This window comes from Amblyraja radiata, chromosome 2 (genome assembly GCF_010909765.2).
Source record: "Amblyraja radiata isolate CabotCenter1 chromosome 2, sAmbRad1.1.pri, whole genome shotgun sequence".
Taxonomy (NCBI): Eukaryota; Metazoa; Chordata; class Chondrichthyes; order Rajiformes; family Rajidae; genus Amblyraja; species Amblyraja radiata.
In genome coordinates, this window is record NC_045957.1 from 111,083,458 (window position 1) to 111,110,087 (window position 26,630).

Below are 26,630 nucleotides of genomic sequence, written 5' to 3' on the forward strand. Positions count from 1 at the left end.
TCTTTTCCATTAATTTGCCCACCACTGAAGTCAAACTAACAGGCCTATAATTGCTAGGTTTACTCTTAGAACCTTTTTTAAACAATGGAACAACATGCGCAGTACGCCAATCCTCGGGGACTATTCCCGTTTCTAATGACATTTGAAATATTTCTGTCATAGCCCCGGCTATTTCTACACTAACTTCCCTCAATGTCCTAGGGAATATCCTGTCAGGACCTGGAGACTTATCCACTTTTATATTTTTCAAAAGTGTCAGTACTTCTTTTACTTTGAAACTCATAGTATCCATAGCTACTCTACTAGTTTCCCTTACCTCACATAATTCAATATCCTTCTCCTTGGTGAATACCGAAGAAAAGAAATTGTTCAATATCTCCCCCATCTCTTTTGGCTCTGCAGATAGCTGTCCACTCCGTCTCTCCAATGGACCAATTTTATCCCTCGTTATCCTTTTGCTATTAATATAGCTGTAGAAACCCTTTGGATTTACTTTCATCTTATTTGCCAAAGCAACCTCATGTCTTCTTTTAGCTTTTCTAATTTCTTTCTTAAGATTCTTTTTACATTCCTTATACTCCTCAAGCACGTCATTTACTTCATGCTGCCTATAATTATTGTAGATCTCCCTCTTTTTCCGAACAAGATGTCCAATTTCCCTTGAAAATCAGGGTTCTTTCCACTTTTTACTGTTTCCTTTCAACCGAACAGGAACATAAAGATTCTGTACTCTTAAAATTTCCCCTTTAAATGTCCTCCATTTCTCTTCTACATCCTTCCCATAAAACAAAATGTCCCAGTTCACTCCTTTTAAATCATTTCGCATCTCATCAAAGTTAGCCTTTCTCCAATCAAAAATCTCAACCCTAGGTCCAGTTCTGACCCTCTCCATAATTATATTGAAACTAATGGTATTGTGATCACTGGATCCGAAGTGCTCCCCAACGCATACCTCCGCCACCTGTCCCGTCTCATTTCCTAACAGGAGGTCCAACACTGCCCCTCCTCTAGTAGGTACCTCTATGTATTGCTGCAAAAAACTATCCTGCACACATTTTACAAACTCCAAACCATCCAGCCCATTTACCGAATGTGTTTCCCAGTCTATGTGTGGAAAGTTGAAATCTCCCACAATCACTACTTTGTGCTTACTACTAATATCTGCTATCTCCTTACATATTTGCTCTTCCAATTCCCGATCCCCATTTGGCGGTCTATAATACACCCCTATAAGTGTTGCTACCCCTTTCCCACTTCTCAGTTCCACCCAAATAGCCTCCCTAGATGAGCCCTCCAATCTATCCTGCCAAAGCACTGCTGTAATATCTTCCCTGACTAATAATGCAACACCTCCACCTCTTGCCCCTACAATTCTATCACACCTGAAGCAACAAAATCCTGGAATATTTAGTTTCCAATCACAGCCCTTCTGCAACCATGTTTCACTGATCGCCACAACATCATACTTCCAGGTGTCTATCCAGACTCTAAGCTCATCCACCTTTCTTACAATGCTCCTAGCATTAAAATATGCACATTTAAGAAACCCCCCGCCTCTTATTCTTATTTTGATTTGATTTGATTATACCTTTAATAATCCTTTACAGGAAATTACAGTGCCACGACAGCTTCAAGACAGACATAACACCACACATTTCCTCAAATAGCTTCCATACTTAACAAGTTAAAATACAAGTTAAAATACAAGTTAAAATACAATGAATGAAAAAAAGTGCAGTTATTTATGCGCATTATATAACCTTATAGCAGCTGGTATACAAGACTTCCTATGTCTCTCAGTTTTGCACATTGGTGCAATCAGCCTCTGACTGAAGATGCTGCTCTTGATCACCTTCAGGGCATGGAGTGGGTGAGTGGGGTTGGTCATTGTTGGACCCAGTTTGTTCAGAGTTCCGGCCCTCTGCCACCTGCTGGGCCGTTCGTTGTTCAGCCCCCGCGACCTTCCCGATCAGCTTGTCCAGTCTGTTTTTGTCCGCTATGCGGGTGCCATCTCCCCAACAGGCCACAGCAAAAAACAGAGCACTGGCCACCACTGAATGATAGACACTGCACAGCAGGGGTTGGCAGATGTTAAATGACCTCAGCCTCCTTAAAAAATACAGTCAACTTTGTCCCCTCCTGTACACCGCCTCCATATGACCCTTCCAGTCCAGCTCACTGTCAAGCTGCAAACCAAGGTACCTGTGGTTAGCGACCACCTCCACCTCAGTGCCCTTAATGGTGATTGGTGTTGCTTGAGTCCTCCTCCTCCCCCTCCTGAAGTCCACAACTATCTCCTTGGTTTTTGTGGTGTTAAGATGGAGGTTATTGTGTGCACTCCACTCCACAAAGTTGCTTATTATGTCTCTATACTCCTCCTCATTGCCCCCTTTGATGAGGCCGACAACAGCTGTGTCATCCGAAAATTTCTGCAAAAAGCAGCTGTTGGTGTTATATTGGAGATCCGCGGTGTAGATGGTAAACAGGAATGGAGCCAGCACAGTTCCTTGTGGAGCCCCTGTTCTGCTCAAGATGGTGCTTGAGACATTGTTCTGTAGACGCACGTACTGTGGTCTGAGGGAAAGGTAATCCAAACACCACAGTACCAGTGATGGATCCACTTTCATCATCTCCATCTTCTCCCTAGCAGTCGGGGCTGAATTGTGTTAAAGGCGCTTGAGAAGTCAAAAAATGTAATCCTTACAGATGCATCAGTAGTGTCCAAATGTGTGTACACCCTCTGCAGCATGTAAATGAGGGCATCATCGACACTGATGTTAGGCTGATATGCAAACTGTAAAGGATCCATTTGAGTTGACACACTAGTCCTGATGTAGGAAAGGACAAGTCTCTCAAATGTCTTCATAATATGTGAAGTGAGCGCTACTGGTCTGTAGTCATTGTGGTGAGTGGGATGGGTCTTCTTTGGGACAGGTACCAGGCAAGATGTTTTCCACAGCCTTGGAACCTTCTGTAGACGCAAGCTCAGGTTGAACAGGTGTGTTAGAATACCACACAGCTCTGAAGAGCAGGTCTTCAGTAGCCTTGGGCTGGTGTCATCGGGCCCCACTGCTTTCCCTGGCTTCAGTCTGTCCAGCATCATCTTGACCTGAGCAGTATGAAGAGTCATAGGTGGGGCTGCTGGTGGAGTGGGAGGTGGAAAGAGGGGGCTCCGTACAGGTGACATCTCAGGAGTGTTGGAGAGAGGGAGGGGAGGTGGAGAGGAAGCAGCAATGGTCAGCAGACCAGGTGGGGGAGGCTGGGGTGGTGTGGGGCAGTCAAATCTGTTGAAAAATCTGTTCAGATCATCAGCCAGACTCTGTTCACCATCAGGCAATGTACCACCATTCTGCTTCATGCCCGTGATCTTTTGCATTCCAGCCCATACCTGCTTCACTCCATCTTGCTGCAGCTGTCGTTCTAATTTGAGCCTATATGCTTCTTTCCCCTCCTTAATCCTCACCTTCAGTTCCTTTTGAAGTTCTTTGATTTTATTCCTGTCGCCCTCCCTGAAAGCCTTTTTCTTCTCATTTAGTAAGGCCTTCAGGCTGCTGGTAATCCAAGGTTTGTTATTAGGGTAGCAACGAATTACCCTGGACGGCATGATGTCATCATAACAGAAATTGATGTAATGGGTAATGCATTCTGTTAGGCCGTCAATGTCTTCCCCATACTCCTCACAGAACACATCCCAATCTGTTGTCTCAAAACAGCACCTCAGGGCTTCATCTGCCTCAGGATACCAGTCTCTTGATGTTCTGGTGGTGACAGGCAGCCTCTTGGTGGCTGGTGTGTAGGAGGGAGAGAGATGTAGCATAACGTGGCCTGATCGACCAAGAGGGGGCAGTGCAGTACATTTGTATGCATTTTTCACATTTGCATACAAGAGATCCAGCGTTTTATCACCTCTGATTGTACAGTCAATAAACCGTTTAAAAGTGGGCAAAGTCTTAGAGAGACAGACATGGTTGCAATCTCCAGACACAACAATGAACGCCTCTGGGTACTTGGACTGAAGTCTCGCTATAGTGGTGTGCAGCACGTCACACGCGACTTCCGCCTTGGCAGATGGAGGAAAGTAAACAACAATGGCTACCACCACAGTGAACTCCCTGGATAGGTAATATGGTCTTAAACTAACCGCTAAAAGTTCAATGTCCTTGTTGCATATCTGTTCTTTGATAGTAGCGTGACTAGGGTTACACCACTTGTTATTGACGAGCAGTAAAAGCCCCCCCCCCTTCTGCTTACCGCTCGCTCCGGTGTCCCTGTCCGCTCGTATCGTCCTGAAGCCGGTGAAACTGATCAAAGAATCAGGCGTGTTTTCCGTCAGCCACGTTTCTGTCAGGCTAACGATGCTGCTCTCCCGGTACAATTTCTGGTACCTGACCAGGGTTTCTAATTCGTCTAATTTGTTCGTTAGACAGCGAACATTTCCCATGGTGATAGATGGAAGGGCTGGTTTGAAAGTCTCTCTCCATGTTCTCGTCAACCTCCTCTTGTTTCTCTTCACCCCTGCACGCGTTCCCCGATGTCTCCTCTGTAAGAGTTCCCTCGATATGTCATGTCGAATCCCGAATATTGAGCCATTTACCAGGCTTAGCAGTTCCTGACGGGTATATACCACGGCAGTTTCCTCCGCCCGTCTGGCCGATATCAGGCACATATTTCCACTCCACTCCCGTTCCCCCAGATAGTATGATTAAGCCTTGATTAAGAACTCAACAACACGCAATAGTTGTAGCTATAACACTTATACGTAGTCTAGTAAAATACTAACTAAGCATACACACTAATAATCCTATATAATACTAAATAAATATACACTACTACACACAGCTGCACGTGACAGGCTGCCGTCTCACCGGCGCCATTTTCCCAGCGGGAAGTCACAAATCTCCGCAAACTTGCGCAAGAGACATACCGGGTCATTGGCAGATTCCGCCGGCTCGACGACCTAGTCGTTGTCATCCAGGACCGCCGGAGTGTAGACGAAAGCTTGAGCCCGTTTCATGGCGTCTGGACCGGCAAGGTTCAACAGAAGGGAGGCTTTGACCGCATCTGGGTCATTTCGGTGCACAATATTAACGAAGTGATTGAAGTCCATCACGAAAGTAGCCCATCGTTCCGCAATGTCAGCGTCAAAGACAAGGGGAGATGGCCTTCGGCATGAAGATGCCATGACAAAATGAAATTAAACACTGATACACAAGGGAGAAATAAAAAACCGATAAACAGGAGGCGCTAGGCTTACTTGCTGACACCATGTAAAGGAGTGACGTCTAACACACTGTAACCTTTACTGAGTCTTTTATTATAGCACATGGTACACACGTCCCAGCACTGACTGCATCTAGTCTTCAGGCGTGCTGGAACCAACAGGGAGGAACAAAGGGAGGATATCACAGTTATACTGATATGGGCAGGGCGTGGTTAGTGGTATTGAGGTAGCTACGTTATAGGTTGCATGCATAAACCATCTACACTAATCTTCAGGAGTTTAACTAAGCAGAAAATATATTTAACCTCATGCAAACTTCCCCTTAAAAATAAATTTTCAATTAATGTTTATTAGTTTAGAGATACAGTATGCAAACAGAGTTCACGCCGACCATCAATTACCCGTTCACAATGGTTCTATGTTACGCTACTTTCGCATCCACTCCCTACACATTAAGGGGAATTTACAGAGGGCAATCAATCTACAAACCTGCATGTCTTTGGAATGTGAGAGGACACTGGAGCACCCGGAGGAAGCTCACCGATCACGGGGAGAATGTGCAAACTCCACACTGACAGCGCCCAAGGCCAGGATTGAACCCTGGTCTCTGGCGCTGTGAGGCAGAGGCTCCTCCAATTGTTGTTTTAAAAATATTATAACCTTTATGCAGTCATATAATGCTTCCCACAACGAGTTCATTTTGTTTATCTCAATGTGTTTATAAGAGCAGGGAGGTTCTACTGCAGTTGTACAGGGTCTTGGTGAGACCACACCTGGAGTATTGCGTACAGTTTTGGTCTCCAAATCTGAGGAAATACATTTTTGCTATAAAGGGAGTACAGAGAAGGTTCACCAGACTGATTCCTGAGATGTCAGGACTTTCATATGAAGAAAGACTGGATATACTCGGCTTGTACTCGCTAGAATTTAGAAGACTGAGGGGGGATCTTATAGATACTTATAGATCTTATACGGAGTTAGATGTGGCCCTTGTGGCTAAAGAGATCAGGGGGTATGGAGAGAAGGCAGGTACAGGATACTGAGTTGGATGATCAGCCATGATCATATTGAATGACGGTGCAGGCTCGAAGGGCCGAATGGCCTACTCCTGCACCTATTTTCTATGTTTTTATGAGGGCATCATTTACACAACTGATCTTTGTAAAATAAAATGATCAAATGTTCCAATTAGCCATTAATAGTTTTTTTATGCATTAAGTAACCTTTGAATGAGTTTAGGTTGGCCAAATTCTTTAAATGTTTTATGCTTTAAGTAATAATGTCTTTGGTAATTACTTGCCCATGTTCCTGAGATTACCAGCATTATATGGAGATAAGGGCCATAGGTACAGGATTAACCACACTGTCGTTGATGCAATAACACAAGTGGATTGCTTTGTTAATCACGTTTTGCCTGCGGGCATAATAAATGGGATGCTTAACTGAAAATGTAAAAGGGAAAATGTTGCTGGACAATATTAATAGCTGGTTTTCCAGGACATGCACTAAAAGTGATAATTACAACAAACATATGATAAACTAAAGGTAGACACAAAATGCTGGAGTAACTCAGCGGGACAGGCAGCATCTCTGGAGAGAAGGAATGGATGACGTTTCGGGTCGAGACCCTTCTTCAGACTGCTGCCTGTCCCGCTGAGTTACTCCAGCATTTTGTGTCCACCTTCGATTTCAACCAGCATCTGCAGTTCTTTGGTAAACTAACATATGATAAACTAACACTACTGGTATAATTAAAAAGCTACAATACTTGAAAGTTTTTAATAATTTAGAAATACAGCATGGAAACAGGCCCTTCGGCTCTCAGACCAGTATTCATCCACACTAGTTCTATCCTACTCACTAAAGAGAATTTACGGAAGTCTATGAACCTACAAACCTGCATGTCTTTGGAATGTGGGAGGAAACCGGAGCACCTGGAGAAATCCCACGCGGTCACAGGGAAACTGTACAAACTCCGTACAGACAGAGCCCGTAGTCAGGATCTAACCCGGGTCTCTGGCGCTGTAAGGCAGCAACTCTACTGCTACGCCATGGTGCCACTCTAATATGTGGAGATATTCCTGTATGGTTATTGCAGATATTGCACACTGTGGTATTTAAAGAGTTAAGAACAAGTTTTCCAGTCAGTGGAATAAAATATTTTGAGCAAAGTATTCGGAGCTTGCCACATACAAGATGGTTAGTGGGCCGTGAAGTTCCCTGAGAAAAGTAAGATAACATAAAGAGATTGATATTGACTTAATTGAAAGAGAAATATACCTGAATATTGGTTGATTGATCACAGTGATGAATCTCAACCTGTTTTGAAAAGCAATTGATGGCAAATCAACTGTGCAATGGGCATAACTTGAGACTGAAACTAGACATTTGTGAGATATAGGAATAATGCTGTGAACTAATATTCTCTCGTCTTCGTTATTCCCATTGGGAAATTCCCTGTCTTTATTTGGACACATGTTCTCAGATGCCAAATAAATTCAAAGTAACATTTCATTGTCATCAATCACACATTACGGCTTCATTGAAGCCTCTACTTTCACAGGGATCGAAGCAGGCAGCAGAAGTGTGGCGACTCTGTGTATTGCCTCAGTGTAATCAGCTATTCTTAAGGGCCTGTCCCACTTACGTGTCCTTGGCACGCAAATTACGCGACCACGTGGTTGCGTTGAGGCGCACGGGCATCGTATGGCGGTGCGGGGCTGATCCCACTGAGAAGCGCGGAGGGGTATGTAGTTGTGCGCGACATCGTGCGGGGCTCCGAAATTTTGTAGTGAACGAAATCTTTGCACGCCAACGGCCTGTCGCGGAACTGACGGGCAAAGTGGGACAGGCCCAAGACCCTGGCGCGACGCAATGTCTCACCTTCAGCAGAAGCAGAAGCAAACGATCGCCGAACTCGGCCTGGGGCTCACGGCCGTTGCGGTCCGGATCCGCCCCCACTCCTACTCCCAGAGCGGGGCCAAGAAAATTGAAGATGGACACAAAATGCTGGAGTAACTCAGTGGGACCAGCAGCATCTCTGGAGAGAAGCAATGGGTGACGTTTTGGGTCAAATCCCTTCTTTTCAGACTGAAGAAGAGTCTCGACCCATAACATCACCCATTCTTTCTCTCCAGAGATGCTGCCGGTCCCGCTGAGTTACTCCAGCATTTTGTGTCCATCTTCAAATGACATCACGCGCTCCAGACGGCTGTGCGTACGCATGTAATCACGCCCGACCTTCGCGGGACCATCTCGGCTCAACGCGACAACGAGGTCACGTAATTTGCGTGCCAAGGACACGTAAGTGGGACAGGCCACTTGTCTTTCAGTACGATTATGCTTATGTAGAGTAAGATTTTACTGAACTGTGTGGAAAAAACAAATGTCACTTCACAAATTATAGGAGTAGAATTAAGTCATTCGGCCCATCGAGTCTACTCCGACATTCAAGCATCCCTGCCTAATCCCATTTTCCTGCCTTCTCCCCAAAACCAAGCTGGGATAGAGAAGGGGCAGAACAGAGCATGTTCAAGCATGGCTGATCCCTGCCTCCTAATCCCATTTTCCTGCCCTCCCCAAAACCATTAACACCCATTGTGTAAGTAGGAAAATGTGACAACAGGACAGAATGCCACATGAGATCCTTCTTCCCTGTGGCTATCAAACTTTACAACTCTCCCAATTCTGTTGTGTGGTAGACTGAGACTGACTCCACTCCACACCCCCCACCCTCAATCTTTGCACATCCCCAAGCCTTTCCACTCGTCATTTTAGTTTCAGGTATCATGTATTTTGTGTTTTTTATGACTGTTGGCAGATCAATTTCCTTCCTGAGATAAATAAAGTTCTATCGCATCGTATCGTATCGTAAATGTAGAAATAAGGAACTACAGCTTCTGGTTAATACACAAAACGGCACAAAGTGCTGGAGTAACTCGGCAGGTCAGGTAGCATCACAGGAGAGCATGCAAATGTGACAATTCAGCTTGAGATCCTTCTTCAGACTTTGTGTGTGTGGGAGGGGGTTTGGCGAACAAAGCTGGGATAGAGAAGGGGCAGGACAGAGCATGTTCATATCACCTTTCCATTTTCTCCAGGGATTTGCCTAGCCCAATCTGTTATTCCAGAATGTTGTGCCTATCTTTGGTATAAACCTGCATCTACAATTCATTGTTATTTCATTAATCATCAATAGGTCACAAACAAATCATAAATAAGGATATGCAAGCATTTAGATGGACAAGGGCTGATTAGGGAGAGTCAACATGGTTTTGTATGTGGGAGATTGCGTCTCACAAATCTGATTGAGTTTTTTGAAGACGTGACCAAAAAGGTTGATGAGGGCAGAGCAGTGGATGTTGTATATATGGACTTCAGCAAAGCATTCAACAATGTTCCACATGGTAGGCTACTCGGGAAGGTTAGATTGCATTGGATCCAAGGAGAGATAACTGAATGGGTAGAAAATTGGTTTCATGGATGGAAGCAGAGGGTAATGGATAGATAATTGGCTTCAGGGAAGGAAGCAGAGGGTGATGGTGGAAGGTTGCTTCCCAGACTGCAGCAGGATCTGGATCAGGTGGGCCGAGGAATGGTTGATGGAATTTAATACGGAGAAATGTGAGGTGTGCATTTTGGGAATTCTAACATGGGCAGGACCTATACAGTGAATGGCAGGACTCTGGGGAGAGTTATAGAGCAGAAGGACCTAGGAGTGCAGGTATATAGTTTCTTGAAAGTGGAGTCACAGGTAGATAGGGTGGTCAAAAAGGCTTTTGGCATGTTAGCCTTCATCAGTCAGATTATTGAGTATAGAAGTTGTAAGGTCATGTTGCAGTTATATAAGAAGTTGGTGAGGCCGCATTTAGAGTATTGTGTTCAGTTTTGGGCACCATGTTATACGAAAGACGTTGTCAAGCTGGAAAGGGTACAGATAAGATTTACGAGGATGTTGCCAGGACTGGAGAGTCTGAGCTATAAGGAGAGGTTGAGAAGGCTGGGACTCCATTCCTTGGATTGCAGGAGGATGAGGGGTGAAATTATTGAATGTATAAAATCATGAGAGGAATAGATCAGGTAGACGCACAGAGTCTTTTGTCCAGAGAAGGTGAATCGAGGACTAAACGACATAGGTTTAAGGTGAAGGGGAAAATATTTAATAGGAAGCTGAGGGGAAACTTTTTCACACAAAAGGGTGGTGGGTGTATGGAACATGCTGTCAGATGATGTAGTTGAAGCAGGGATTATCCCAACGTTTAAGAAACAGTTAGTCCCAAACAGTTATAAATCAAATGCGGGCAGGTGGGACTAGTGTAGCTGGGACATGTTGGATGGTTTGGGAAGTTCCACACTGTATCATTCTATGACTATAATTGACTGGAAGAGAGGAGAGGCAGGCCAAAGCATGGCAGGCAATAGGTTGACATAGGCAAGAGTTTTTTTTGATGGGCTAGCATGAATGGACGATAGTAAGTAAGTAAGTAAGTAAGTAAACTTTATTTATATAGCACATTTTAAGTCAACTTGCATTGACCCCAAAGTGCTTCACATAATTTAAATAATAAGTTCCATTGCAAACCATAGAAAAAGGTTTAAAAAAAAAGAATAAAAATGGACAGATAGATGGTCAGTGTGGACTTGGTGGGACAAAGGGCCTGTTTTATTGCTGTATCTCTGCTGCAGGAACTCAGTGAATCAAACAGCATCTATGGAGGCATAAGAATATTCAACGTTTTGGTCGAGGCCCTGCATCAGGATTTCATGTAATTTGTGTTTTGTGCATTTTGTGTTATTATGACTGTTGGCAGATCAATTTCCCTCCTGGGGCAAATAATGTTCTAACGTATTGTGTTGTATCGACCAATCAACCTGTAAATCGACTTTCTTTTTGTCTCCACAGATGCCACTTGACCCACCGAGTTTTTCCAGAGTTTTATTTGCTGCAGATGACAGCATCTTCACTCTCTTGCATCTCAATCTTGATAACTACCCAGCCAGCCTTTTAGAATCTTACTAGACTAAGTGGGACTCGTTGGGTCCCATGTTCACATGGCAGGGCTGATATTCCACTTCTCCACCAATTCCAATATTGGTGGCCAGTGGGTGGGAGGGGGGTGGCTTTCTGGAGCGCTAGTATGGATGTTGTGGGCCGAAGGGACTGGTTTTCAGAGGGCTTGTTAGGCGCTTCCCCCTCCTGGTGAATGCTATGTACTTACCTCTCTGTTTCTCTCCCAAGTGCAGGCCTCGTGGCTGTGAGTCTGGAATCGAGGGGTTAAAGGCTCCTGTACCCGATTGGCCAAGCTGCGTCAGGTGACGGGTGACTCATCTGAAGTATAAATACCAGAGCTTCCCAGGATTCTCCTCTTCGTCGTAGACTCTGACTGATGAGCAGACTGTTGGTGTGGGCCGAGGAAGCCTGACCACATGGCATAGAACTTTGTGTATTTTCACCATTCCTTGTTAACAGATATTGAATTGGGACGGATAAGGGCTGACCTTAGAGTTTTCGTGTATTTTGGTTTCAGGGTTGTATCTCTTTGGGCAGGTTTTGGAATCTCCGGTTCGACGGCCCATGGCGTGGCTGGCTGGAGCATTGTTAAATTGTTTGTCGGTTTATCCATATCCCTGACTGGGTTGTTTAAATCAGGTTTGAGTTTTGTGTTCCAATGAATAATTAAAACTGTTTTTTGAACCTGAACCTGGTTTTTGACTTGTGTTACGTGGCTCTGAAGTACTTACATTCGGGAGTCGTAACAAAATGGGGGCTCGTCCTAAGTTTTGAGGACCCTAGACGTTTTTAGGGGTTTTTTTTTGGTAGGCTTCTGGACTGAGGAAGTCTGTGTGTTGTGAGGGAATTTTTTCTTCCCTGTTTGTGGTAGCATTAGTGCCCAAGTTTTAGCTGGTGGTTTGGGGCTACATTAGAAATGGAATTTAAGGTGAAAGAATTTGTTGAGGCTCCTAGTCGGGAGTTGTTTGATAGATGTACGAAGGAGCATTTGATTTTGCTGGCTGAGAACTATGCCGTGACTATTGACAAGCATTCAAAGAAACACTCCATTAAATCGGAGTTGTGGGCTGCGTTGGTGGAGGGTGGGGTTTTGCCTGGTGGTGCAGACAGTCCCCCACCTTCTGTTCAGCCAGTTCAGAACATGGAAGCCATCATTAAACTGAAGGAGATGGAGCTTGAGTCACAGAGAATTGCCTCTTTGTTAAAAGAGAAAGAGCTCATGCATGTTCTTGAAATGAAACGGCTTGAGCTTGAGGAGGAAACCAAAAGGGCTGAATTTCAGCTGCGGGAAAAAGAAATAGATAATTCCCGGGTTTCTTCTAGGGAACGGGAGTTTGATATGAGCAAGAACATCCGCCTGGTTCCCCCATTTCGTGAGGAGGATGTGGACAAGTATTTCACAGTGTTTGAACGGGTGGCTTTGTCCTTGAAGTGGCCTAGGGACGTGTGGACCTTGCTATTGCAGTGTGTCCTTGTGGGTAAAGCACGGGAGGTGTACTCGTCTTTATCTGTTGAAAGCAGTCTGGACTATGAGTGTGTGAAGTCTACAGTATTAAGGGCTTATGAATTAGTTCCAGAGGCGTACCGGCAGAAATTCCGGCACTTCAGGAAGTTTGATAGTCAGACTTATGTGGAGTTTGCTAGGGAGAAGGAGGCACTTTTTGACAGGTGGTGCGCTTCTCAAGGAGTGAAGGATTTTGAGCTACTGCGGGTCTTGATGATTATGGAAGACTTTAAGAACTGTCTCCCTGAGAGGGTTACTACTTACCTTAATGAGCAGAAGGTGAATGAGGTGTCTAAGGCTGCGGTGTTGGCAGATGAGTATGTATTGACTCATAAATCTGATTTTGTTGGGCGATCCTATAGTTTTGGTGCACGGCCGGTTGATCGTGGTGGTGTCGCCGGTGGCAGTGTCAAAGCTGTTTCTGTGCCTGCAAGTGGCAGCACGTTGATACAGGGGGAGGTCCGAGCTGATAAGGTTGACGGAAATGTGAGGACTAATGAAGGTCCTGTGTGCTACTATTGTAGAAGGAGAGGGCACATGTTAAAGTTGTGTCCCATTCTGAAGCAGAAAAATGCAAAGCCTGTGGCTTTGGTGGGTGCACAGAAGGCACCTGTCGTACCTGAGGTGCCTGAGTCTGATGAGTGTAGGAATTATTCTGCGTTCATCATGAATGGTTTTGTTTCTCTAGAGGATGGGGGTGATAGAGTTCCAGTATCCATCTTGCGTGATACTGGTGCTACTCAGTCCTTTATATTGGATGGTGTACTGCCGTTTTCTGGGGAATCATCGGTTGGGTCAAGTGTCCCAGTGGTAGGATTCGGGATGGATGACATGGTAGTGCCTTTGCATACCGTGCGTCTCGAGTCCGAGTTGGTTTCAGGCCGGGTAACTGTTGGGTTACGGCCGTGTTTTCCCGTTGGGGGAGTTTCTGTGATTTTGGGGAATGACTTGGCAGGAGGTAGAGTTTTAGTCACTTCTGAGGTGACGGCTGTTCCGATGGTGCAGAGTCCTGATAGATTGGCTATGCAGCATCCAAAGGTCTTCGCAGCTTGTGCTGTCACGAGGGCTATGGCTAAGAGCCAGGCGAAGTTTGAGGATGTGGTGGACCTGAGTGAGAGCATTTTTGGGGATCAGGATGATAGATCCTGTGTTGTGAAGGGTGTTTCTCCATCTCAAGATGGGATAGTGTCTGGAAATGTGCCGGTGTCACTGTCACGTGACCGGCTGGTTGAGGAGCAAAAGAGTGATCCAGGTTTATCTGATCTGTGCGACTGCGCAGTGCCTGAGGGGGATATGGATTCCACAGCAAAGGGGTATTTTCTAAGGGATGGCTTACTGATGCGAAAGTGGTCTCCCTTGGATATATCTGGGCATGATGATTGGAGCGTGGTTGATCAGATTGTGATGCCTCGTCGGTATAGGGACGAGATACTCTGTTTGGCTCATGATGGTCCTCTGGGTGGACATTTGGGGGTCAATAAGACGTATGACCGCATCTTACGGAATTTTTTTTGGCCAGGGTTGAAAAAGGACGTGAAACAGCACTGCAGGTGTTGTCACATTTGCCAGGTGGCAGGAAAGCCGAACCAATCGATTGTTCCTGCGCCTTTATATCCAATCCCTGTGGTCGGTGAGCCGTTTGAGCGGATTCTAGTTGATTGTGTGGGCCCTCTACCTCGGACAAGGGTGGGCAACAAGTTTTTATTAACAATTATGTGTGCGACTACCCGCTTTCCGGAGGTGGTCCCTTTGCGTAGAATTACTGCCCCTGCAATTGTTAAGTCTCTCACTAAGTTTTTTTCGTTGTTCGGTTTGCCCAAGGTTGTGCAGAGTGACCAAGGTACCAACTTCATGTCGAAGGTTTTTGGTCAGGTAATGAAGTTGTTAGATATTAAGCATTGTTACTCCAGTGCGTATCAACCTGAGAGCCAGGGAGCTCTCGAGAGGTTTCACCAGACTTTGAAATCTATGTTGAGGACTTACTGCCTGGAGTTTGAAAAAGACTGGGATGAGGGGGTTCATCTAGTTATGTTTGCGGTGCGTGAGGTCGTGCAGGAGTCTTTAGGGTTCAGTCCTGCTGACCTGGTGTTCGCGCATACTGTACGTGGTCCGTTGAGGGTCCTGAAGGAGAAATGGTTGCAGGAGGATACAAAACGTAGTATTTTAGACCACGTCTGTACTTTTCGCTCTAGACTGAGGAGGGCATGCGAACTGGCAATGGGTAATCTTGCCTCTGCTCAGTCTAGGATGAAGGACTGGTTCGACAGGAAGGCTTCTAGTAGGAATTTTTCTCCAGGTGACAAGGTCCTGGTGTTGTTGCCTATTCCTGGTTCCAGTCTGCAGGCTCGGTATAGCGGTCCCTATCAGGTGGTTAAGAAGGTTGGTGAGAGGGATTACGTTATTGGTACCCCTGATCGGAGGCGTAAGACTCAGCTCTGTCATGTTAACATGATGAAACAGTACCATGAGCAGGAGCCTGTGGAGGTTGATGGGTCGGAGCTATGTCCTTCTAAGCCTGTTTTGGCTGCAGTGGTGCTGCCCCCTGACACGGGTGGTGATGTGGGGGAGGCACGGTTGTCTGTGGCAGTAACGCAGGGAAAGCTGAGTAACTCTGAGGCTTTGGAGACGCTTCCCTTGCGGTTGTCTCATTTGACTGGCATATCCGTGGCAAGGATGATGTATTGGCTGATGCATTGTCGCGCCAGTGATGTCTGTGTTACTGAATAGTTGCTGAAATTTGGTGGTGTTTTTTTTAGTTCATTTTCAGAAACTTATTCAGTATCTTTGGGTGGGGGTGTTAGGCGCTTCCCCCTCCTGGTGAATGCTATGTACTTACCTCTCTGTTTCTCTCCCAAGTGCAGGCCTCGTGGCTGTGAGTCTGGAATCGAGGGGTTAAAGGCTCCTGTACCCGATTGGCCAAGCTGCGTCAGGTGACGGGTGACTCATCTGAAGTATAAATACCAGAGCTTCCCAGGATTCCTTCTTCTTCGTCGTAGACTCTGACTGATGAGCAGACTGTTGGTGTGGGCCGAGGAAGCCTGACCACATGGCATAGAACTTTGTGTATTTTCACCATTCCTTGTTAACAGATATTGAATTGGGACGGATAAGGGCTGACCTTAGAGTTTTCGTGTATTTTGGTTTCAGGGTTGTATCTCTTTGGGCAGGTTTTGGAATCTCCGGTTCGACGGCCCATGGCGTGGCTGGCTGGAGCATTGTTAAATTGTTTGTCGGTTTATCCATATCCCTGACTGGGTTGTTTAAATCAGGTTTGAGTTTTGTGTTCCAATGAATAATTAAAACTGTTTTTTGAACCTGAACCTGGTTTTTGACTTGTGTTACGTGGCTCTGAAGTACTTGCATTCGGGAGTCGTAACAGGGCTAATATGGACATTATGTGCCGAATGGATTCTTGCGCTGGCAGCTCAGTCACTCAGGCCTGGTGGGATGGCAGCTAAGAAACTGCCAGAAATTCTGCCCATAACAGGTGCGGGACTGTGAGTGGGAAGGGGGAGAGGGTGGAGAATCAATTTTAGACATTTTTCATCTTTTTCTGCAGATCACAGCAATGAAGGAGGAAAGGTACACAAAAATGCTGGAGAAACTCAGCGAGTGCAGCAGCATCTATGGAGCAAAGGAAATAGGCGACGTTTCGGGCCGAAACCCTTCTTCAGACTGAGGAAAGTCTATCCTGGCCTGGATCTCACAGGGAGCCAATGGAGGGAGAGAGAAAAATACTGGGTTGAGGTTTAATATTTGCAGGGGGAATGCTTACTGATGGGCCGAAGGGACCTCCTGGGCTAGTACAGGCCTGATGGGCCAAAGAGGCTCTTTAAAAAAAAAATTGGAGTGAAATCTCAGTGAAAGGCAGTTAGTCTGTACTTTTCGTGGCCTGGCACGGGCCTTTTAGGCCAAAATGCTCCTCCTGGGCTAATACGGGTATTGGGGCAAAAGGGACTGGTTTCTCGGCTAATAGGGACCTGGTGGGCCGAAATTAGTGGTTTCAGGCAGACCAAACAACTCATTTCATTTCATTTCCATTTCAATTTCAAGTACAGGGCAGGCCAAACAGCTCATTGCATTTTCATTTCATTTCCATTTCCATTGCAGTTTCAAGCAAAGGGCAGGTCAAACAGCTCATTGCATTTTCATTTCATTTCCATTGCCATTGCAGTTTCAAGCACAGGGCAGGCCAAACAGCTCATTGCAATGGCAATGGAAATGAAATGAAAATGCAGTTACAAGCACAGGGCAGGCCAAATAGCTGATTGCATTTTCATTTCATTTCCATTGCCATTGCAGTTTCAAACACAGGGCAGGCCAAACAGCTCATTGCATTTTCATTTCATTTCCATTGCCATTGCAGTTTCAAACACAGGGCAGGCCAAACAGCTCATTGCATTTTCATTTCATTTCCATTGCCATTGCAGTTTCAAGCAGTTTTCACATCCTAGAATGAGTTGTTGCCTCTCCCTCACGATCTTGCAGAGTGACATGTTCAGGCATCGGGGTTTTTTAGTCCTGCCCCCCCCGGATGGGGCGTTACCTTCATTACGGTGATTGACAGGTGAGAGGACTCAAGGTTTTTTAAACACTCATAACCTTTTTATTTTTCATCGATGAGAAAAATCTGCGGGGCCTGCTCAGCGGAGGAGAACTGTGAGTAAGATGGCCAAAAATCATAGCGATATATGTTAGCGTTTTCTCTAAAATTTTTATACAGCGCAGACACGAAGTGGTCAAGATGAGACTTTTAATTATATAGATATGTTTGAATAAGATCATCCTGAAATTCTTCAGAAAGTCAGCAGAAATGATAGCAGCTTTGCCAGAGTGTTTTGTTCACTGTGCCGTCCATAGGTTGTGATGAAAGTAGCAATAAGGAGGGATGTCCAGAGTAACTGGCGTGAAATTCTGATCTTTCCAAGGTGGGAAGTTTGCAAACAGTTCCTTTATGATAACAGCACTTGGAGCTTGATTTAAAGATGGCCACTAGAATTCCATAAATAACACAGAAGTAGAACAATGAAGCAAGGTTTCGACCAGAAATGTCTGAAGAAAGGTCCCGACCCGAAACATCATCCATCCTTTTTCTCCAGAGATGTTGCCTGACCCGCTGAGTTACTCCAGTCCTTTGTGTCTATCTATAGAAATAGACCACTTATCCTACCCATCTCAGGCTGTGTTTTCTGTTTCACTTCAGTTTCCATCTTTCTATGTGTTCCTCTCCTGTATCATTCTTATTTTTAAGTGAGATGACATTTCCTTATTGCTCCTACCATCTCAACCCGCACATCACTTGTTTGCCCTTCTGCCCTCAGGAAAGCGTTACAGGTCCATCAAATCACACACCACAAGATTAACAAACAGTTTCTACCCCAAGGCCATCACGACTCTGAACTCTGCACTGAACACACCCCCCACATAGCCAATATTATGTACTGCCATAACACTATACTGTGAAATATTGCACATTATAACTTGACTTGACGTTCTATGGCCGTTTTTGTTATTCATTATTATTTATCTGATACGTTGGAGCTCCGCTTGGGCAGTGCACCTGACATTTTGTTGTATGTATTTACAATGACAATAAAGTGTATTATTATTACTACTACCGTAGTCTTTGGCTATTTGAAGAAAGGGATGATTGAAAACTAAACCCTAAACCCAGCGCAAAGCCCATCATTCATCATACTCTGCCATTCATTCATGGCTGATCTATCTTTCCCTCTCAACCCCATTCTCCTGACTTCTCCCCATAACCCCTGACACACATACTAATCAAGAATTTGTCAATCTCCGCCTTAAACTATCTTGAGAGATGGTTTGCCATGATCTTCTTATTCCACTGGTAGGGTGAGCAAAGTAATGTCCATAAGCTCACCGAGGCCGACATCCACTTGCCATCAAGGCCCCAACTGCGTGCTTTTGGCTCCAACAACCAGCTCATTGTTGGCATGGCTGACACCACCAAACTCCAAAACCAAATGGAGACACAATGAATTGCAGATGCTGGAATCTTCCATAGAACAGAAAGTGGTGGAATAACACGGCATAGTACATGGGTCACAGAACATGGAAACAGGCCTTTCAGCCCAACTTGCCCACACCGACCAAGATGCCCCATCTACACGAGCCCCACCTGCCTGCGTTTTTGGCCCATACCCCTCTAAACCTTTCATGTACCTGGATAAATGTATTTTAAATGTTGTCACAGTACCTGCCTCTACTGGATGGAAACAGGCCCTTCAGCCCAACTCATCCATGCTGACCAAGATGCCCCAACTAAGCTTGTCCCATTTGCCCGTGTCTGGCCCATATCCCTAAAACTTTCCTATCAATGTATTTGTCCAAGTATTTTTTTTAAATACTGTTATATCTGTCTCAATTACCTCCTCTGGCAGCTCATTCCACAGTCCCACTGTGTTTCACTGTGTGAAAAAGTTGTCCCTCAGGTTCCTAAAAATATAATTACTTCTCTCACCTTAAACTGTTCCTGAAACAGATGCTCTAGTCTGAGCTATGTCGCAAGAGATTAGATTGTGGACGCCGAAAAGATTTAAGGCTGTCTTCAGAAGTTTCCTTGATAAGGTATAACATGCCTATTGACTTACAGAAGGCCCTGGGTCAAAAGTGGTGGAGTGTAGGGCATGGCGGTGAGACTCTTGAGAACCGTTTCTCGGGGGCACAGTGTAAATGAGAGGGAGTGCACTACTGATGTAAGATCCAGCTTCAAATTCCTGGGCGTGCACATCGCTGAAGATCTTTCCTGGTCCGAGAACACTGATGCAATTATCAATAAAGCACATCAGCGCCTCTACTTCCTGAGAAGATTACGGAGAGTCGGTTTGTCAAGGAGGACTCTCTCTAACTTCTACAGGTGCACAGTAGAGAGCATGCTGACCGGTTGCATCGTGGCTTGGTTCGGCAACTTGAGCGCCCTTGAGAGGAAAAGACTACAAAAAGTAGTAAACACTGCCCAGCCCATCATCGGCTCTGACCTTCCTTCCATCGAGGGGATTTATCGCAGTCGCTGCCTCAAAAAGGCTGGCAGCATCATTAAGGGCCCACACCATCCTGGCCACACACTCATCTCCCTGCTACCTTCAGGTAGAAGGTACAGGAGCCTGAAGACTGCAAAGACCAGTTTCAGGAATAGCTACTTCCCCACAGCCATTAGGCTATTAAACCTGGCTCGGACAAAACTCTGATCATTAATAACCCACTATCTGTTATTTGCACTTTATCAGTTTATTTACTCATGTGTGTATATGTTTATATAATGGTAAATGGACACACTGATCTTTTTTGTAGTAAATGCCTACTATGTTCTGTGTGCTGAAGCAAAGCAAGAATTTCATTGTCCTATCAGGGACACATGACAATAAACACACTTGAACTTGAACTCTCCAGCCCCCTGCTGCAGCTCCCGGTCTACCGGTAGAAACAAGGAACCTCTGATGCTGGTTTACCAAGGAAAGATGCAAAATGCTGGGGCAACTCAGCAGGTCAGGCAACATCCGGTGGTGCAGTGGTAGAGTTGCTGCCTGATAGCGCCTGAGCATCCTGACTACGGGTGCTGTCTATGCACGTTCTCCCTGTGACCTGCGTGGGTTTTCTCCAGATGCTCCGGTTTCCTCCCACACTCTAAAGCCGAACAGGTTTGTAGGTTATTTGGCTTTGGTAAAAATTGCAAATTGTCCCCAGTGTGTAAGGATAGTGTTAGTGTGTGAGATTTGCTGGCTGGCATGGACTCGGTGGGCCGAAGGGCCCGTTTCCACGTGGTATCTCTAAACTAAAGTAAATTAAACCAATCCCTGGAGAAGCAGCATCAGTCTGAAGAAGGGTCCTGACCTGAAACGTCACCTATCCATGTTCACCAGGGATGCTGCCTGACCTTGCTGAGTTACTTCAATGTCTTTCCTGTTCCACCTGTCACCATCAAATAAAGTCTTCTGGATGTGCTGAGAGACTGCAGCACTTTGTTGTCGATTCCAGAATCTGCAGTTCCTTGGATCTCCGGAGAAAAATATGTCATCCTTGATCGACATCGACAACGCAGTCGACCGCACTGATCTGTGTAGACGTTTGTTTGTCACTAACTTGTGACCAAGTGTAGCCAGAGCATGTTCCACCTGAGAACAGTGTGTACATTCCAGACCGCCCCACCTTTCATAATCATAAGATCATTAGACAGAGGAGCAGAGTCAGACCATTCGGTTCATTGAGTCTGCTCCATCATTCTATCACGGCTGATCTATTTTTCTGTCTCATCCCTGTTCTCCAGCCTTCTCCCCGTAACCTTTGACAACCTATCAATCTCTGCTTTAAAAAGACCCACAGACTTGGCCTCCACACAGTAGAAACAAAGAGTTGCAGATGCTGGTTAAATACACAAAAGGACATAAAGTGCTGGAGTAACTCAGTGGGTCAGACTGCATCTCCGAAGAACATGGATAGGTGATGTTTTGAGTTGAGAACCTTCTACAGTTCCTCAGAATGTTCTGAAGGGTTTCGACCCCAAACCTCACTTACCCATGTTCTCCCGAGATGGGAGAGGAGGAGGGGGAGGAGGAGAGGGGGAGGAGGAAGAGAGGGGGAGGAGGAGGAGAGGGGAAGGAGGAGAGGGGGAGGAGGAGGAGGAGGAGGCGGGGAGGAGGAGGAGAGGGGGAGGAGGAGGAGGGGGAGGAGGAGGAGGAGGCGGGGGGAGGGAAGAGTAGAGGGAGAGGGGAGGAGAGGGAGAGGGGAGGAGGAGGAGAGGGGAAGGAGGAGAGAGGAAGGGGGGGGGGGATGGAGGTGCGGGAGAGGAGGGGAGTTGGTGAGGATGGGGGAGGAGATGGGGGGAGGAGGACAGAGGAGATGGGGAGAGGAGGACAAAGGAGAATGGGGAGGGAGAAAGAAAGGGGGAGGGGAGAGAGAGAGGGAAGTCTGAGGGAGGAACGGCCAAGCCTCCAAATATACGTGTGGGCCGAGCTCCATGGGACGAGGGAGAGGGAAAGGGAAGGGGAAGGGGTGGGGGAGATGGAAGGGAAGTGGGAAGAGGGAGCGGGAAGAGGGAGATGGGAGAGGGGGGAGAGGAGGAGAGGGGGGAGAGGAGAGGGAGGGGAGGGGGCGAGGAGGAGAGGGGGAGAGGTGGGAGAGGAGGAGAAGTGGGAGAGGAGAGGGGGGGAGAGGAGTAGAGGGGGAGAGGAGGCTGGGGGGGAGAGGATGAGAGGGGGGAGAGGAGGAGAGGGGGGAGAGGAGGAGAGGAGCAGTGGGGGGAGAGGAGGAGGTGAGGGAGGAGAGGAGGTGAGGGGGGAGAGGAGTAGAGGGGGAGAGGAGTAGAGGGGGAGAGGAGGAGAGGGGGAGAGGATGAGAGGGGGAGAGGAGGAGGTGAGGGGGGAGAGGAGTAGAGGGGGAGAGGAGGAGAGGGGGAGAGGATGAGAGGGGGAGAGGAGGCTAGGGGGGAGAGGATGAGAGGGGGAGAGGAGGAGAGGGGGGAGAGGAGGTGAGGGGGAGAGGAGTAGAGGGGGAGAGGAGTAGAGGGGGAGAGGAGGAGAGGGGGAGAGGAGCAGAGGGGGGAGAGGAGGAGGTGAGGGGGGAGAGGAGTAGAGGGGGAGAGGAGTAGAGGGGGAGAGGAGCAGAGGGGGGAGTGGAGGAGAGGGGGAGAGGAGCAGAGGGGAGAGGAGGAGGAGGAGGAGGAGGGCGGGGAGAGGGAGAGGGAGAGGGAGCGGCGCAGCCTCCACACACACACACGTGTGTAGCCGAGCTCCACGGCGTTGCGTTGCCTTGGGGACGCTGGAACTCACATGCACAGTTGCCCGGGACACGGCGGAGTGTTGCAGTTCAAAGCAGTGGATACATTTCCCCACCGAGTGAGTGGCAACTCCGGCCGCTTCCCGCAACGCTTCCCCCCCCGGGCCCCTGCAGTCCCAAATGTAACACTAATCGGCCAGTTGGAGAAGTATTTTGCCCTTGCCCTCTCTCCCCTACCTCTGTGTCTCACTTCTCCCCGGTCCCCGGTCCCCAGTCCCTCCAACGCTGGCTATGGCAGCGGCCAAGCCGAGCTTTCTGTCGCAGCCGGCGGTGAAGAGTGTGCGGGTTTACCGCAACGGGGACCCCTTCTTCGCCGGCAGAAAGTTCGTGATCAACGAGCGGCGGATGTCCACGTTCGAGGCGTTCCTCAAGGAGGTGACCAACGGGCTGGAGCCGCCGTTCGGCGCCGTCCGCAACATCTACACACCGCTGCAGGGACACCGCGTTTACCAGCTGCAGGAGCTGGACAGCGGCAAGCAGTACGTGGCGGGAGGCAAGGAGAAGTTCAAGAAACTCGAGTGAGTGAGTGAGTGTGTGAACCGCTAGTAACCCATCTACTTCTATCTGACTGGAAATCAGTATATACTATACTATACTATACTATACTATACAGTCCTTATGAGATCGATCCATGCTGACTTAAAATCAACAGAAACTGCAAGGGTCATGCACTGTTATACATGCACTTTATAATGCATTATTCAAGGTAGACACAAAATGCTGGAGTAACTCAGCGGGTGAGGCAGCATCTATGGAGAGAAGGAATTGGCGACGTTTCGGGTTGAGATCCTAATATTCAGTTTAGTTTAACAGTTTAGTTATTTGCCACAGAAGGCAGTGGAGGCCAATTCAATGGATGTATTCAAGAGAGGGTTAGATATAGCTCTTGTGGCCAACGGAATCAAGGGATATGGGGAGAAAGCAGGAACGGGGTACTGATTCTGGATGATCAGCCATGATCATATTCGAAGGTTCGAATGGCCTACTCCTACACTTATGTTCTATGTTTCTATGACCTAGGTATAAATGGAGTCAATGGAAGGGAGGTTGGTTTGTGTGATTGTCTGGGCTGCATTCACAATTCGCTACAATATCTTGCAGTTTTGGATGGACTGGTCCCAAACCGAGCTGTGATGCATCCCGTTTACACACACTGCAGCACTTAGAAATACGATCTCTACTAAATTTAGATATACAAAAACTGTAAAGGGTTAGGGTTAGGATTTATTCACATTAAATTAAAATAAACAAAAACTGTAAATGGTTATGCACTGTTTTACATGCACTGTTAAATATTAATCATATTATAGTACTTAGATATAAGATCTATCCACACTAAATTAAAATCGACAACAAATGTAAATGGTTATGCACTGTTATTCATGAATAAGATTTATTCGCACTTAATTACAATGAAGCAAATGGAGCCACAGTTTAAGAATAAGGGGTAAGCCATTTAGAACAGTGACGAGGAAAAACGTTTTCACACGGAGAGTTGTGAGTCTGAGGAATTCTCTGCCTCAAAAGGCAGTGGAGGCCGATTCTCAGGATGCTTTCAAGAGAGAGTTAGATAGAGCTCTTAAAGATAGCGGAGTCAGGGGATATGGGGAGAAGGCAGGAACGGGATACTGATTGTGGATGATCAGACACGATCATATTGAATGGCGGTGCTGGTTCGAAGGGCCGAATTGGCCTACTCCTGCACATAATGTCTATTGTCTAAAACTAAATGATTAGGGTTAGGTCCATTCACATTAAATTTAAATAAAGTTAAACTGTAAATGGTGGAAAAAAAAAATATTCAGTCCCTGCTATTTGTACAATATAAACAATATTATTTTGACAGCTATTAAGAAGCACCATATTATGTGCATTGATACATATGTGCTTGCCTATATCTTTATATGAAGGGACATATATTATGCACTGTTAATGCACAATATTTAGATTCAGTTAATTATTGAGAATACCAAAAAACGTAAGACAAAGGAACGTAATTAGGCCATTCAGCCCATCGGATCTACTCCACCATTCGATCATGGCTGATCAATTTTTCCCTCTCAACCACATTCTCCTGCCTTCTCCTGTGATGCCCTTACGAATCAAGAATCTATCAACATCTACTTTAAAAATACCCAATGTCTTGGTCTCCAAAGCTATCTGAGGCAATCAATTCTACCTTCAGTCTAAAGAAATTCCTCATCATCCATATTCTAACAATCGAATACTTTTCAAAGTGGCCCGTGTAATACACTGGCTCCAAACATGATTTCTGCTGACTGCTGTTTTTGTTCTGTTGCTCTGTTAAGCAGGGAGAGAGAGAGAGAAAAAATATATATACGGCAAATGCTGGCTTAAACCGAAGATAGACACAAAAAGCTGGAGTAACTCAGTGGGACAGGCAGCATCTCTGGGCAGAAGGAACGGGTGACATTTCAGGTCGAGACCCTTCTTCAGTCTGAAGAGCAGTCTTGACCCGAAACATCACCCATTCCTTCTCTCCAGAGATGCTGCCTGTCCTGCTGAGTTACTTCAGCTTTTTCTGTCTATCTTCAGGATTTTCAAGGCCCAGAGGGATTTATGTCACTTGGAAACATGTAATTTAGCCATTATCATCTATAGTAATTATTTATTGCCATTTTAGTGGGTCAAATACAAAGTCAGCGTCTTTGTCAAAAAAAAAAGTTTCAGACTTTGTTCATGTAAAATGGATGGGTTTAACTAAAGTTGTCGGGTTCCAAGTGCGTTCCGCCATTCAGAAAACCTAGTGAAGTGAGTCCATAGCAGTGTTGCAGCAACAAACACACGTTGTTTGAACTGGAAATAAATTAACCCACAAAGTTGAACAAAACAATGTAAAGAACACAATGAAATGGAAGTTCAGTGTTCCTAACATTAATATGAATAAAGTCGCTTTGAAGTGTTGTACTCTAAAATTACATTAGTATATTAGAGTATGTTCATAAGTTCATGTGATAGGAGCAGAATTAGGCCATTTGGCCCATCTAGTCTACTCTGCCATTCTTTCGTGGTTGATCTATCTTTCCCTCCCAACCCCATTCTCAGGCCTACTCCTCATAACCCTTGACACTCATACTAATCAATAGATGAACTCATATATAGATCAACACTTCTGTGCCAGTTCCCCTTAACCCTCAATTCCTCCATCTCTGAAATATTTATCTACCTCCACATTTCAATATATCTATTTCTAAATTAAATTACCTGCAAAATTAATCATTGTCACCATAATAGCGAAGTCCAAGTACGACAGTTATTCTCAAGAGCCAAACAATGTGCATTCAGTTGCCAATTCATCTTGTAAATATGTTGTTGTTCATGCAGGTTCTGTTATGGAGTCATAGAGTGATACAGTGTGGAAACAGGCCCTTCGGCCCAACTTGCCCACATCGGCCAACATGTCCCATCTGCTCTAGTCCTACTTCGCCCATAATCCCTCTGACCTATCCATATAATCCATGTTCTGTTCTCAAACAAAAGGCTGGTATGTTTTTCAATACTGCCAGTGAATTAAAACTTAAATTTTACAATGCCAATGTTTAGGTTATTTTTTAAATTGTGCATCCCTACAGTAACTTTACCACCGTTAACCTTTACAAATTACGATAGTACGAAGAGAGAAAGTTATTTTTTTTCTTTCATGTGTGTAATTTAGATCTCATGTTTAGTTCAGTATAGTGTATTGTCATGTGTACCGAGGTACAGTGAAAAACTTTTCTTGCGTGCCAACCAGTCAGCTGAAAGACTATACATGATTACAATCGAGCCATTTACAGTGTACAGATACATGATAAGGGAATATGATTTAGCGCAAGGCAAAGCTAGTAAAGTCCGATCAAAGCCAGTCTGAGGGTCACCAATGAGGTAGATAGTAGTTCAGGACTGCTCTCTAGTTGAGGTAGGATGATTCAGTTGCCTGATAATGGCATGCAGGCTGTAACAGGATGTAGGCTATAACTAATCGGGTACTGCACCTGGCACTCGGACCCCAGCTATTCGTAATCAATGTCAATGATTTGAATGAGGGCTCTAATTGCAATATTTCTGAGCTTACTGATGATAAACTTAAGTGGAAA

General features: G+C 45.9%; 1 protein-coding gene across 1 annotated transcript in view; it reads left to right on the top strand.

Annotated features, from left to right (window-relative positions):
- Nucleotides 1-22,485: 22,485 nt before the first annotated feature.
- dcdc2 (doublecortin domain containing 2) overlaps nucleotides 22,486-26,630 on the top strand; it is a 110,867-nt gene continuing 106,722 nt past the window's right edge. Inside the window, exon 1 of the mRNA XM_033039931.1 lies at nucleotides 22,486-23,051. Coding sequence (XP_032895822.1) covers nucleotides 22,765-23,051 — 287 coding nt within the window. The 5' untranslated portion in view covers nucleotides 22,486-22,764. The remainder of the gene's footprint in view (nucleotides 23,052-26,630) is intronic.